Source organism: Macaca thibetana, chromosome 3, assembly GCF_024542745.1.
Source record: "Macaca thibetana thibetana isolate TM-01 chromosome 3, ASM2454274v1, whole genome shotgun sequence".
NCBI classification, from domain to species: Eukaryota; Metazoa; Chordata; class Mammalia; order Primates; family Cercopithecidae; genus Macaca; species Macaca thibetana.
This window is the reverse complement of record NC_065580.1, coordinates 168,067,472-168,082,592: the sequence shown is the minus strand read 5'-3', so window position 1 is coordinate 168,082,592 and position 15,121 is coordinate 168,067,472. Positions and strand designations below refer to the sequence as shown.

General features: G+C 38.7%; 1 protein-coding gene across 1 annotated transcript in view; it reads right to left on the bottom strand.

The window, feature by feature from the left end:
- The window catches only part of LTN1 (listerin E3 ubiquitin protein ligase 1), a 67,023-nt gene extending 52,396 nt beyond the window's left edge, over positions 1 to 14,627 (bottom strand). The window contains exons 1-6 of the mRNA XM_050784704.1: positions 14,436 to 14,627; positions 8,762 to 8,965; positions 8,172 to 8,270; positions 6,733 to 6,963; positions 3,696 to 3,748; positions 2,512 to 2,692 (exon numbers count right to left, since the gene is read on the bottom strand). Coding sequence (XP_050640661.1) covers positions 2,512 to 2,692; positions 3,696 to 3,748; positions 6,733 to 6,963; positions 8,172 to 8,270; positions 8,762 to 8,965; positions 14,436 to 14,477 — 810 coding nt within the window. The 5' untranslated portion in view covers positions 14,478 to 14,627. The remainder of the gene's footprint in view (positions 1 to 2,511; positions 2,693 to 3,695; positions 3,749 to 6,732; positions 6,964 to 8,171; positions 8,271 to 8,761; positions 8,966 to 14,435) is intronic.
- Between the last annotated feature and the right edge of the window lie 494 nt (positions 14,628 to 15,121).

Here is a 15,121-nt window from a genome sequence, read left to right as displayed (position 1 = left end):
GGCTGGTTTGGAACTCCTGGGCTCAAGTGATCCACCTGCCTTGGCCTCCCAAAGTTCTGGGATTACTGGCATAAGCTACCGTGCCCAGCAATATCTAAGAACTTAATGTCTTGTAATGACATGACCACAGATGAACAGGGAATAAACAGTTTACTAGGTAATGTTAGGAAAACTGACTCACCATATATGAAGAAAAATTTCATACTTAACACCAAATGAAAAGGTAGATTACTGATGAAGTAAAGATTTTATTAGAAAGGTAAAACTGCAATATAAAGCCTACAACTATAAAGCTAAAAAAATTAAAAATATAAGAATATCTTTATGACTTAAAGGTGGGAATAGCCTTCATAAGGCAAAAATCAGTGACTTTGATCACATCAAAATTAAGATTTGTTTCTGACATAAGACACATGGCAGAGGTGACAGAATGGGAGCTTTTTTGCATTGCCTAAAAATGACAAAAGATAATCTGTCATGAGATTGGAATTTTTAAAAAAGACAAAAAGATTAATATTTAGATTATAAAAGGAACTCCTGCATAAAAAGAAAAAGAGAACTCCAAAAAGGAAAAATGAACAAGAAACACAAAAATGAAAACATGCTAAAAATTCTTGAAGAGATGCAAAATCACCAATAAGGAAAGTAATTCCAATTAAAGAGAGGTATCACCTGAATTCCTATTAGGCTAATGAAAAATTAAGCAGCTGAATGCTGCCTAGTAAAGGCTAGAAGATAAGATTATGCAGTATAGGAGTCATCATGTATTGATGGTTGAGTCTAGAGTAACGCAGCCATTCAGGAGAGCAATCTGGCACTATTTTAGGAAATTAGGTATGCACACACTTTATTGACTCAGCAATTCCGACAGTTTCTTAAGATCCAAGGACACATAAATGAAGATGTTCATTGCTGCATTACTTGTGAAGGCAAAGAGTTGGAGGCAATCAGGATCAATCACTGGAGGAATGGGCAGGCGAAACACATAGGTACATGCAAACTTCTGAATACTACAAGGCAGGTAGAAGTCATGGATCAGTTGTACATATAGGAACATGAGAGATCGTTTTTTAAAAGCAATAAATAAAAATAAATGGAATAAAATATAACACAGTACTATTTATGTGAATTAAAAACTCAAGCACACACAAAAGCACATTTTTCAAAAATACAGTCAATCCTCACAAATCCCATATTTGCCAATTCACCTACTTGCTAAAATGTATTTGTAACCCCAAAATCAAACTTGCAGTGTCTTAGGCCGGGTGTGGTGGCTCACGCCTGTAATCCCAGCACTTTGGGGGGCCATGGTGGGCGGATCATCTGAGGTTAGGAGTTTGAGACCAGCCTGGCCAACAAGGTGAAACTCTGTCTCTACTAAAAATATTAAAAAATTAGCCAGGCATGGTGGCGGGCGCCTGTAATCCCAGCTACTTGGGAGGCTGAGGCAGGAGAATCACTTGAACCCAGGAGGCGGAGGTTGCAGTGAGCCTAGATTGCGCCATTGTACTCCAGCCTGGGTGACAAGAGCGAAACTCTGTCTGGAAAAACAAAAACAACAACAACAACAACAACAAAAACTTGCAGTGTCTTGCAGTCATTTGTGGACATGCATAGAATGGCAAAAAATTTGAGTCACCCACGTGCACATTCCCAGCTGAGGCTGAACAAGGCAACATTCCCTTATTTCAGTTCTCATACTGTAAAAAAGTGTCCTTTTCACAGTATTTTCTCAAATTGTTGTGCTTTTGATTGGTGATTTCATGTTTTAAATCGCCTCCAAGCAGCAGCACTGAAGTGCTGTCTATTGTATCTAAGCACAAGAATGCTGTGATGTGCCTTCCAAAGAAAATATGTGTAAGATATGCTTTATCCAGGCATGAGTTTTAGTGCTCTTGGCCGTGAGTTCAATGATAATGAATCAATAACAGCTATGAAAAATGGTGGCTTTAAACAGAAACACACATAAAACAAGGTTACGTACTGGTTTTATCAGTTATCAACTGACAAAAATGCTGTGAATAGAGGCTCACAAGAACCTAACCCTTTATTTGCCGTAAGGGCAATGCCTCAGTATTCACTAAGTCAGTATTCATGATGAGTTTATAGAACGTAACTACTACGAATGATGAGAATCAACTGCACAAACAAAAGCACATATATTAAACATAGTAGAGCAGTCAGCCAGTGAAAGCAGAGAATGGAGAGATGGACAAAAGGGAAAAAATAAATACATTAAATGAGAAGAGACTTGCACACACCAATTTTAAGGTGCTATGAACAAAGGAGTATGGTAATTCATACTGATAATTCTGAATCTGAGGCCCAAACTAAATAAAAAAGTAAAAACAGAGTAACATTCTAGTAAGAGAAGTAATTCAGCAAATGAATGGCCTACCACAGAGATGTGCTTGCAGAGTTCTAAATATAAACAATAAACATAAAACATAAACTAAGAAGATGGGGCTACGGAATCAGAGAAATGTCTTAAGATAAAAAAGATTAATATACCTGAGGTACGCTGTGTTTTCCATACTTCCAAAACTTATTCTGTGATAAAAGAGACTTAAATTTCTCCTCCAGAGAATCAAGTTCATTATCAGGTAAAAGGCAAAGCAATTTCTTTAATGCCAATAAGGAACAAGTTACAACCCGGTAGAATTTAGCTTCTCTTTCTTCCTCTGGAACAGTTCTTGATATAAAACAAAATAAATATATTAAAAAATTTAGAATAAGCCAAACTATATATCTGGTAGTTCCATTTTAAAACATTTTATCATTAAGTATGTACCAAAGTTGCTTTATTTCTATCTTCTATTTCCCCGTGCTAATGACCCTCAAAATGTAAACATACAAAGAAATTTAATCACATACTTTACTACTAATACAAAGTGAAAGTAGATGAAAAGCCAAGGCTTGCGATAAGTGAGAAAGTATACTGTTCTTAGTAGCATGTACAAAGGTGATCCCAGGGAATGGATATCAAGCCATCTAGGACTATTTTCCCTCAAGGACTCTTAAAACTTTAATTAGAATATAAAAGTAAACAAAATACTTTACTACTCTTTCAACAGAACTATTTATATTCTTCAACTATGTTCAACCAGACCTTAAACAACTTCCTCTTACAACTGTCAAAAAGTAAATGCAGGAAACATATACAAATATCTCTTTCTAATACAACCAAATGTGTAGCTCCCAGATAATTCAAGTTAAATAGCAGGACAGCTTGCAAGTAAAAGCACTTAATACAGCATCTCACATATAGCATTATATTGTTTTCATCTCTACATATATTATTCCTTCTTTTTAAAAATGTCACATTGGGCCGGGTCCAGTAGCTCATGCTTGTAATCCCAACACTTTGGGAGGCCAAGGCGGGCGGATCACTTGAGGTCACAAGTACGAGACTAGCCTGACCAACATGGTAAAACCCCAACTCTATGAAAAATATAAAAAAATTAGCCAGGTGCAGTGGTGCATGCCTGTAATCCCAGCTACTCGGGAGACTGAGGCATGAGAATCACTTGAACCCAGAAGATGGAGGTTGCAGTGAGCTGAGATTGAATCATTGCAATGCAGCCTGGGTGACAGGGTGAGACTCTGTCTCAAAGAAAAGTCACAATGAAATCATCTGATTACTTATGAGTAAAATAAATCCTCAACATGAGTTACAATGAAATAATACAACTTACTGCGGGTCACTGAGTGTATCAGGTGTTTCTTTTATAAGATGATCCTGCAGCACCTACAAAGGGGGTAAAATACCAAAGCCTTTGGTTTTATTGAATTGTCAATGGTGAACAGACAGAGCCTAGTTAAATAAAATCCATTTTAAAAATCCCCATAAACCTCATCTTACCTAAGAGAAGAATCAAATAGCAAAACTGAAAGGTATGAATTTTACCAATTTTTCTTTCCCTATCAATTCCCAAGGTTAGCTGCTCTTGGAATAAAAAGGATAGATACTTCTTCCCCACGCAACTATAAATACTCCTGACCACTTGTTCCTCCAATTATCTTGCACACAGCAATGAAGTGAATATGAATCTGGGAGAGAAATTAGGCTCTGCTTTCCTCTCCCCTCTTTCTGTAAGCCTGCTTGCCCACAAAGAACGCCATACATTGTGCTCTGCTCCATCACAGAGGAAGGTATGAGGTTTTCAAATGTGGAGAAGTCTGTTTCCTCCTGGGATGTAACACAAGGGAGTCCACTGTTCCAGGAACTGCTTTATCAGCATAAATAAGTGCAGTAACAATAACTAACACTTATTGAGCTTTTGCATGTGCCAGGTATAGCTTTGAGCACATTTTAGGCATTAACTAAATTAATCCTCTTAACTCCATGAAGTACAAGTTAATTCCTGCTTTATAGATTACAAAATGAAGGCACAGAAACTTGCCCAAGGTCACACACCTAGTTGCTAGCTGATGGCAGAGTGGGACTAGAACTAACGGTGTGAACCAGAGCCCATGTCTTACAGACAGTATGATATACTATCTATAATGCTGACATTTTTATTTTCATTTGCCTAACTCCTCTCTAATACATGGGTTTGGAACTTGAGACAGTTCAACGCCAATAGCCATAATGAACTGTGACATAGCCAACTAAAGGGAAACTAAAATGGAAGAAATAACCCATATGTTCAATAATCAGTTATCCATCCATGACAAAGCCAAGAACAAATTTATTTTTTAAAGCCCATGAAGAGCCAAATTAGTTGTCTCAAAATTCATTTCCTAAAGCTCTTAGCGTCCAAACTCATGACACTTCACTCTTGTAACATTTATGACTTGGCATTTTAAATCAACCAATGATTCTTAAGTTACAGATGGGTTAGAGAACTCCATTTGAGCATATGATTAAAGCTACAAACCATCTCCCTAGAAAAATACACTTGGTACACCTGAGAAATGAAGAATGGAAGAACCTAAATGGGGTACTAGAATTAAGTAATGTGTCGGGAGGCTGGAAGTGGTGGTTCACGTCTGTAATCTCAGCACTTTGGGAGGCCGAGGCGGGTGGATCACGAGGTCAGGAGTTCGAGACCAGCCTGGCCAATGTAGTGAAACCCCGTCTCTACTAAAAATACAAAAATCAGTCGGGCGTGGTGGTGGGCGCCTGTAATCCCAGCTACTCAGGAGGCTAAGGCAGGGCAGGGGAATCACTTGAATCTGGGAGGCAGAGGTTGCAGTGAGCTGAGATTGCATCATTGCACTCCAACCTGGGCAGCAGACAGACTCCATCTCAAAAAAAAAAAAAAAAAAAGTAACATGTTGGGGGATGCTGGGTGAAGAGATTAGATAGGTAAGCAGGGACCTGATCATGCAGAGCCTTGTATGGCAAGACAAGAAATCTGAACTTAAATTGTAATGGAGAGCCACAGGGAGGACGGCTAATTGAAAGAAAAAAGGAGAGCGGGGAGAGAGGGTCAGATGGACATGTTTAAGCAGGGTTATACACAGGGTGTTGTGGAAACATAGGAGTACTAAATAAGGGAATAAATGCAAGCAAAGATTTAAAAATTATCAATTTCCTCCTCACTCCTACTCCATCTGCTTTTATTTCTCAATATAATTCTAACAACTTTGTTGTCTGGTTTTTCTAGTGCATATACCGGGAATAGCAAATGAAGGGGGAAGAAATGAGACACTACTAGAAACGGACACACTGAAAGCCACAAACAGGTATGGTTGATAACTTTTTATGAGAAAGTTATGGCAAAAGCATTGGCCCAGTGTGGAGAAACTTCATCTGATAATGGGAGTATAAATTTACTTGGCCTTGAAGGGCCATTTATCATTATCTATAAAAATTTTTAATGTTCTTATCCTTTGGCCCAACATATGCTTACTAGAAGTTCTAGTAAGTATTACTCCCACAAAGGTATTAAGAGATCTACTTAAAAATGTTTACTGAAGTAGCATTTGTTATGATAAAAATTGGAAAAAAAATCCAAATGTACTTTAATACAAAAAGAGTTAAATAAACTATAGTACATCCATGTATAGTAATACCAGAGATCCAATAAAAAGACACTAAGGTAGATCTGTATATATATATTGATCATGGAAACACGAGAGAAAGTAATTTTAGATTTTTAGATATGTTATTTGTTTAGATTATATAAAACATGTCTACTTTTTAAAAATGTAATTAAGACTTCAAAATTAAAATGGAAAATTTAAATACTGTAGAAAGATCCAATCCAAAATGTTAATTTTGTTAAAGATCCAAAATGGTCAATTTTACTAACAGAATTTTAAAACGGCAATCTTCAGTTGGAAATATTTATTTTATTTTATTTTTATTATTTTTTTTGAGATGGAGTCTCGCTCTGTCACCCAGGCTGGATGGAGTGCAGTGGCACGATCTTGGCTCACTACAAGCTCCGCCTCCTGGGTTCACACCATTCTCCTGCCTCAGCCTCCCAAGTAGCTGGGACTACAACCACCACGCCTGGCTAATTTTTTTGTATTTTTAGTAAAGACAGGGTTTCACCATGTTAACCAGGATGGTCTCAATCTCTTGACCTCGTGATCCTCCCGCCTCAGCCTCCCAAAGTGCTGGGATTACAGGCGTGAGCCACCGCGCTCAGCCTTCAGTTGGAAATATTATACTTACTCATTCCCCTACAATCCCAAGTAAAAAAGCTGTCATTATGCTTATAACTGTTAAATACTTAAAATAAAAAAAAAAAAAAGATTCAGAATAATTCCAGAACTTACACTTGTAATTTCATCCTTACAAAATGCTATGGCTTCAGGTTGCTTGCTTGGAGGAAAAGCTGCTTCAAATGCATCTTTTGCTGCAAACGCAGCCGGTGTATAAGTATCACATTGAGCCATTAGCCAATATCCCATTAAACTTTTTAAGTAGGGAGCCAACTGTTTCTTTACTTTAAGGATAAGTTTTTCAAAAGCTTGTTGTGTGGCTTCTCGGACCCGACGGTCATGATCCTATTAAAAATATAAATGTGATTTAAAATAGCTCTAGCCCATAAAAACAATCACAGACACTTCTGGATATGCTATAATGACCCATTACCAAGAATTCACCTATGCATTAAGCTAAACTGAAATCATTTTTTTAAATCAATAACTTCGAGGTTTTTAAATCAGAAACTATATAAAATAATTTATTAATTTTTCTTTCTCCCCTTCTCCCAATGAGACAGGATTGTATTCAAGACAGATTCAAAGTTGGGCCTTGAGGCCGAGCCTGGTGGTTCACGCCTATAATCCCAGTACTTTCGGTGGCCGAGGCAGGTGGATTATTTGCAATCAGGAGTTCAAGACCAGCCTGGCCAACATGGTGAAACCCTGTCTCTACTTAAAATACAAAAAATTAGCAGGGCATGGTGGCACACACCTGTAATCCCAGCTACTCAGGAGCCTGAGGCAGGAAAATCACTTGAACCCAGGAGACAAGGTTGCAGTGAACAGAGATTGCGCCACTGCACTCCAGCCTGAGTGACAGAATGAGACTCCATCTCAATTAAAAAAAAAAAAAAAGGTTGGGTCTCTAATAATTAAGCAACTCACTCTCATTCTTCTGCAGCAAATATACAAGGAATAAAATCATCAAAATTTATTAAAACTGGAAAGCACCAGGGTAATTCTCTAGTAACAATCTAATTTCTGAAAACAGACTTCCTAAATGTTCTTCTTAACCCGACACAATCCAATCTTTTTTTTTTTTTTTTTAAAGATGTTGTATTGCTCTATTGTCCAGGCTGGAGTGCAGTGGTTCAATCTTGGCTCACTGCAACCTCCGCCCCCGGGTTCAAGCGATTCTTCTGCCTCAGCCTCCCAAGTAGCTGGGATTACAGGCATCCACCACCACACTCGGCTAATTTTTGTATTTTTAGTAGAGACAGGGTTTCACCATGTTGGCCAGGCTGGTCTCGAACTCCTGACCTCAAGTGATCTGCCCATCTTAGCCTCCCAAAGTGCTGGGATTACACACATGAGCCACCATACCAGGCCCCAACCTCTTTTTTCATATCCACGTTCTTCTGAACTGTTAACAATTCAATCTGCAAAACAATGCTGACATAACATTTAATAACCCTCACCAAAAAATCAACATTATAAATTTGAGAGTGTCCATGACTCCAACCAAAAAATATACAACAGAAATAAACTAGCAAAGTTTTAATACTTACAAGTGAAATTTTGCAAAAAATTCTTGGCCAATATGGAAGAACTCCTTTCACAGTTTCTGTGTCTCTCTCTGTACACATGGTTCCAAATTCCTGCATAGCCTAAAAGCAAGTCATTATTTAACATCATTAGGATTAACAACCATAATACTGGCTATTAATTATTCTGTTCTGGAAGCTTTGTCTATTTATGTAATAGGAGAATACACTATTTCTGTTTATGCCATATGAGACTAGTTTGAAGAGCTCCTTCACAGACTACTATGGTAGAAACTCTTCAGTTGTTTTTTAAGAAATAAAACATCTACAAACAAAAAAAACCTCATTTAAAGTTACAAGGTCAAAGTTACATTTCCTAACGGGAAAAATTATACAGCCAAAATTCTAAAGCAGTTTAAAAAAGTTCAGTGTAACAAACTAATTTACAACCTAGAAAATAAATATCAACTAAGTTTAAGACTGTGTGACAGAAAAAAGTACAATTATAAAAGAACTTAGCAATTGTTCATTTTTCTTTACATAAAACATGCTAATGACTTTTGTTTTAGCAAAGGGATTTTCTTGATAATTTTTATGAAAACAAGAAAACTTGCTTTTAATTTTGTGGTGACATCTTTCTTTGAAAGCTTCCGCAGCACCATTCGGAAATCAGAATCTACAAGACTGTCAATTTCTTCAGCTCCTTGAATAGCAGGAACATAGCCTAGGTCACTCTGAGATGTTCCAAACCCAATAAATCCAGGCACTGTTCCCTGTTCTTTGGCAAGGAGTTCTGCAGCTCGGCCACTGTTTGACGGCTGATAAGAAAATTACAGAGGAAAAAAGTCAGAGTCCAGAAAGGGTTCAAAACTTAACTTTATAATTCCTTGGCTATTCCCATGGTCAGAATGAGCTTTTATTTTATTTTTTCCTAGCCTAAAATTTCATCTATTGCAAAATTCCCCAAAGATTAATGGTTTTGTTCCCAAGAATCCATCAATACTGATCCTAGAAATTATTCCATTTCCTAAACATTAGAATGTTTTGTAAACCATAGATACAATCCATTAGTGGCTCATGATATCAATATAATGGACCGTGACAGAATTTTAAAGAAATTGACTAAAACTTTTAAAATCAGAATGTATCACATGTGGCAAAATTTTCATAAATGCTGTTTTATGAATTATTTTATTTCCAACTTTCATATAAATAGTATGTATACACATATGTATACTATGTAAACATGTAAAATTAACTCATAAATAGAACCCATCCTTTCATTCACCCATTAATTGAACAAATATTTATTAAGAATCACAATGGCCCAGGTCTAATGATAGCTGCCTCTAGACTGGGAGTTCCTTGAGGGTGGACACACTCATTTCCATATACTCCAAAGCCTAGCCTAACCTCTTTGGGCTAAAATTACATTATTACAACCATAAAAATCAATACAATGGTCAATCTATAATACAGACTCCTTTGTTTTCAATCACAGTCAGTGCTTTGTTTGACTGATACACAATATAGTAGTCTTCTACTAAAAGGAGGTTAGTTGATACAGAGAAAGAAAATATTTGAACTGCTGAAAGAAATTAACTTACTGTCAGCTAAACAGAAAATGCTTCAGTTTGACCACCAAACTGACATCACAACCCATCTAAACTCATCTATTTCTTATTTCTCTATAAGGATGCTTGCCAACGGTTATCCAAATGTGTGATTCAAATTGCTCATACCGGCCAGGCAAGGTGGCTCATGCCTGTAATCCCAACACTTTGGAAGGCCAAGGCGGGTGGGATCACTTGAGCCCTGGAGTTCAAAACCAGCCTGGACGATATGGCAAAACCCTGTCTCTACTAAAAACACAAAAATTAGCCAGGCATGGTAGCGTGTGCCTGTAATCCCAGCACTCAGGAGGCTGAGTCATGAGAATCGCTTGAACCTGGAGACTGAGGTTGCAGTGAGCCAAGATCGTGCCACTGCACTCCACCCAGGGCAACAGAGTAAGACTCTGTCTCAAAAAAAAAAAAAATTGCTAATACCTAGCAAAAGTGTGTTTGGAAAACTCACTTGACAAGGAATAATCTGGTCTACTTCCTAAACTGAATTGAGTGAACAAGAAAGAAAATGATGGCCGGCATTACATTTTTTTTCAATCTGTAGCATTTAAGACTAATTCCAAAAAAGGTTCTCTATTTTTTTTTTAAGTGAAAGTAAGTTTACTAAGAAAATAGGTCAGGCATGGTAGTTCATGCCTATAATCCCAGCACTTTGGGAGGCCGAGGAGGGTAGATCACCTGAGGTCAGGAGTTCAAGACCAGCCTGGCCAACATGGTGAAACCCCGTGTCTACTAAAAATACAAACAGGCATAGTGGCACATGCCTTTAATCCCAGCTACTTGTGAGGCTGAGGCAGGAGAATTGGTTGAACCCGGGAGGCAGAGGTTGCAGTGAGTCGAGATCGCACCATTGCACTCCAGCCTCAGCAAAAAGAATGAAACTCCATTTAAAAAAAAAAAAAAAAAGAAAAGAATAAAAGAATGGCTACTCCATAGGCAAAGCAGCTGTTCTCTATTTTTTCAGTTTATTAAAATGAATTAATTATTCAATTCACCTTTTTCAATATTGGTACATGAATAAAGAGCCACAAAGGAAGTAGTCAGTGAATTATAATTCTAAAAACTAAGTATGATGACTCTAGGATATCAGAATTTTCTACAGTCTCATGTGTAAACAGTTTTATTACAAAACACAATAAAAAACTAATTATTGCTAAAATCTAAAGGAGTTGAGGCTGAAATAACAGAATTAAAAGTGGTAACTAGGGGCAAAAGAGAAGGTATCAAATTTCCAGTCTCCAATTTAAGTAACTTGTTACTTTTAAATGCACTTTTTTAAATCTCTACTTTAAATTTAAAATATAGTTACTCTTATGATCTTTGTATGTTAAAAGCTACACCCATAGTTCAATAAAAATTAAGAAACAATTCTATTTATGGCACTTATTTATTTATTTTTTTTTGGACTATGCCTACTTTTGTCTACATTCTTTCATGCCTACCTTCTGGAGGTATTTGTGGTGGCAATCCTGAGTCTACAGTTTAAAGACCAAACCAAGGAAGACTTACAAGATCTTTCACCATCTAACCTCAACTTTTCCCAGTCTTATCTCCTGCCGCTCTTTCCTTCCCTTGCCCCACTTCCTTCTCCCTTCTCCAAATTATGCTGTTATCATTCATGCCCTAGTACCAAATCAAATTCGAAGTTCTCTGAGGCAGGGCATGGTGGCTCACACCTGTAATCCCAGCACTTTGGGAGGCTGAGCAGACAGTTGGGTGGATCACTTCAGGCCAGGAGTTCGAGACCAGTCTGGCCAACATGGCAAAACCCTGTCTCTACTAAAAATACAAAAAATTAGCCGGGTGTGATGGTACATGCCTGTAATCCCAGCTACTTGAGAGGCTGAGGCAAGAAAATTGCTTGAACCTGGGAAGTGGAGGTTGCAGTGATCCGAGACACTGTCTCAAAAAAAAAAAGTTATCTATGTGATGGCCTTTCGCAATTCGATCTTTATATAATCTTTTCTCTCTACCTGAAAACTCTTCCTTTCTTTTCATTGCCTGACAAACTCCTACTCATCTTTCAAACTCATGTTTGCAACACTTGCCTTCCTCCAGTCTCTTCCATTCTCCCACATTCTTTCTTCTAATACCTGCATCATAATTCTTTAATATATTATAATATTTGCTTACATATGTGTCTGTATCATCAAACTAATAGTTCAAGAACAGCGGACATCTGTCTATTATCTCTGAACACCTGAAATCCAGTATCAAAGTCTTCTACTGAAGACTTTGCCACATTAAAGTTAACATTCCAACTCCACAACTTCCTGGCTACATGAGCTTAGGCAAGCTAATTTCTCTAAACCTCAGTTTCATCACACTTAAAATGAGATATGAGTAATTAATTCATTACTTGGATTGTTTTCATAATTAAGCATAAGTTTTTAAATCAGCATCGTAATAACTGATTCCAGCAAGAATCAAAGGGTGCTCAAACCATTAGGTGAAAGTTTGTGGAAGAACAGGACATTTCACAGTTTCAAACTAACATATTATTTGTTATTGGCCAATGGAAAAAGATAACTTTATAACGGACAACACGTTAACCAAGTAATTAAACAAATACCACCAATAAGGGGACAAATGGGTACGAAGTGCCCCGGTGTGATGCACTGAGAAAGTCTCATCATCTATGAAGAATTCCTTCTAAAAATTGTTTAGCCTGAATCTAATCATAAGGAAACAACTAGATGAATCTGAATTAATCAAACAAATGGCCCAGGCTCTTCCAAATGTTGTTAAAAAAGACAGTCCTCTCCCTGCTTAAACAGTACTGAGAAACTGTCCAGATCAAAGAAACCCAAATGGTAACTAAATGGAATGAGTGATCCTTGACTGGATCTCAAATGTTAAAATGGTTTATCTTTTTTAAAAAAAAGTACCAGCCTGGGCAACATGGCGAAACTGTCCCTACAAAAAATACAAAAATTAGCTAGCCATGATGGCCTGTGCCTGTAGTCCTAGCTACTGGAAAGGCTAAGCTAGGAGGATCACTTGAACCCGAGAGGCGGAGATTGCAGTGAGCCCAGTTCACGCCTCTGCACTCCAGCCTGGGTAACACAGCGAGACTCTGTCCTGAAAAAAAAAAAATTAGCCAGGAGTCATAGCTATTAAGGAGGCTGAGGTGGGAGGATCGATCTCTTGGGCCCAAGAAGTTGACACTGCAGTGGGTCGTGATCATACCACTGCATTCCAGGTTTGGAGACAGAGCGACCCTGTCTTACAAAAAAAAAAAAAAGAAAAGAAAAAAGAGAACATTATTGGGATAACTACAGAAGTCTAAATACAAGGCTGTATCCTGGATTACAGTATTACACAAAAGTCAAAGTTTCTGCATGCTATAACCATTATTATAATTGCTGCAGGCTAGAAAAATGGCATTGTTTTTAGAAGATACATGCTGATGTATTTAGGAGTTAAGAGTCCCGACTTCTGCAGCTAACTCTCATACAGTTCAGCAAAATACATAAATTAACAGAAAGAAAGCAAATGCAACCAAGTATTAGCAACTGGTGAATCTAGGTAGAGTATATGGGATGTCACTCTAACATTCTCGCAACTTTTCCTCGTAAGAACTTTTCAAATATAAAACATTGAGAAAATTTAAATAAAAAATATTAAATGAGGATGCAAGTAAAGTGCTTAGCACAGTAACACAACAGGTTGCTATAATTGCTAATACTGTTATTATCTTCCAAAACAGATTAAGTAACAGATCTAAGAAAATGTGACATTGAAATCACTAGAAATAACTATATCAGAAACAGGAAAAAAAGCATTCTCATAAAATTGGACTGTGCTATAATAAATCCAACACCATAAAAAAATACCATTACAAAACCCCTCATCGTGTAGTTTTACACGAATCCACTTTAATGTCGTCTTTAAACAAGTACTTAGTGAGCGCCTATCAGGTGCCAGTCTCTGTTCTAGGCTCCGAGGATAAAAACATTTACTTTCAAATACTTACATCTTAGTGAACTAAGACAATAAATGTCATAAATACAATGGAGTTTAAAACAAAGTAGGAAGAACAGGGAGTGCGGAAGGACTGCAAGAGTAAAGTTTGGAGCCTCCTAACTGAAGAGCGTTGGGAGCCGGCCAGGTAAGGTCAAGGCACAGTGAAGAGATCAGTGTGGCTGGATGAAGTAAGCCAAGAGGAGGGAGTTGAAGATAGGACTGCAGATGGAAAGGGGTAACAGGCAGTCCAGAAACCAAATATACCATCCTAAGAGCTTTAGCTTAGAAGAAGCCCAAAGGAGAGGCACAATCAGCGGTAACTTCCACAGTGGGTTCACTTTAACATCCTCCCAACTCTCCTTCTTCCTAGCGCCGCCCTCCCCCAACCAAGCCTCTACCTCGGCCAGATCACCTTCCAGTGAACCTGACACATTATCATTTCTTCATGAATATTGTGGGTGTGTGCTCGGATGGGGACAGCTCTGGCATGGTACATCTTTTCTCTCACGATTCCCCAATCTGCTCAGAGATAACCCAAACCACCCTCAGGGACGCACACACAACAGAGAGGTCACACTCGACACGCAAAAGCACGCCTCCCCACAGCGGCGCTCCACACACCCTCCAGCAACGCGCTGGGCGGTGCCAGCCGCCTCGAAGCGAGGCTCCCGGGTCGACCGAGCCACCCCCCACTCACCCTCAGGTTCCCTTTAGTTCGCTGCTTGTTCTTCCCGCCCATGGTCGCGGTTGCAGCTGTATTCTGAGCACTCAGATCCCGGTTGACTCGTCCGGGACACAACTTCCGGCCTCTGGCGCCGGAAGAGGACTACCTGTAATAACTTCCCCCGGGCCCTTTTTCCGCCACCCACCCTGTCCATTTGCTGCCCGACTTCCGCTCCCGCCTCCCGCTGTGTCCCTGACCATCCGCCGCCGGAGACGTCACAGTTAAAGCCACGCCTGTCTGAGTGATGTCATTCCTGGCCAATAGCAAGCCAAGCATTGGACCCGTGGCGCCAAATCCTGTCTTCTCCGCTTCCAGAAGCTAGGTTTGTTCCTTGCTTAGCGGGTAGGAAACTGGCATGAACCAACAGAGGGGCAGTTCACATAAGGGTAGCAATAGAATGTTATGGTAGAGGCTGTGGGAAGATGGGAATGTGTTAGACTTCCAACATGATGCAATCATCAGTATCACCTGGGCGTTTGTTACAAAAGGCCAACTCGGGCCCCTTGGAACTCCTCAATCAGATCCTGAATTTTGACGGTATTCCCAAGTCTTGTTAAAATTTGATTACTGCTCTAGGCAATATTCTCTGTAAATCTACCCCCCGTCCCCTTTTATTCATATTGAAACTGTTACGTGCAGTTTAAAAAGAGTATAATGTG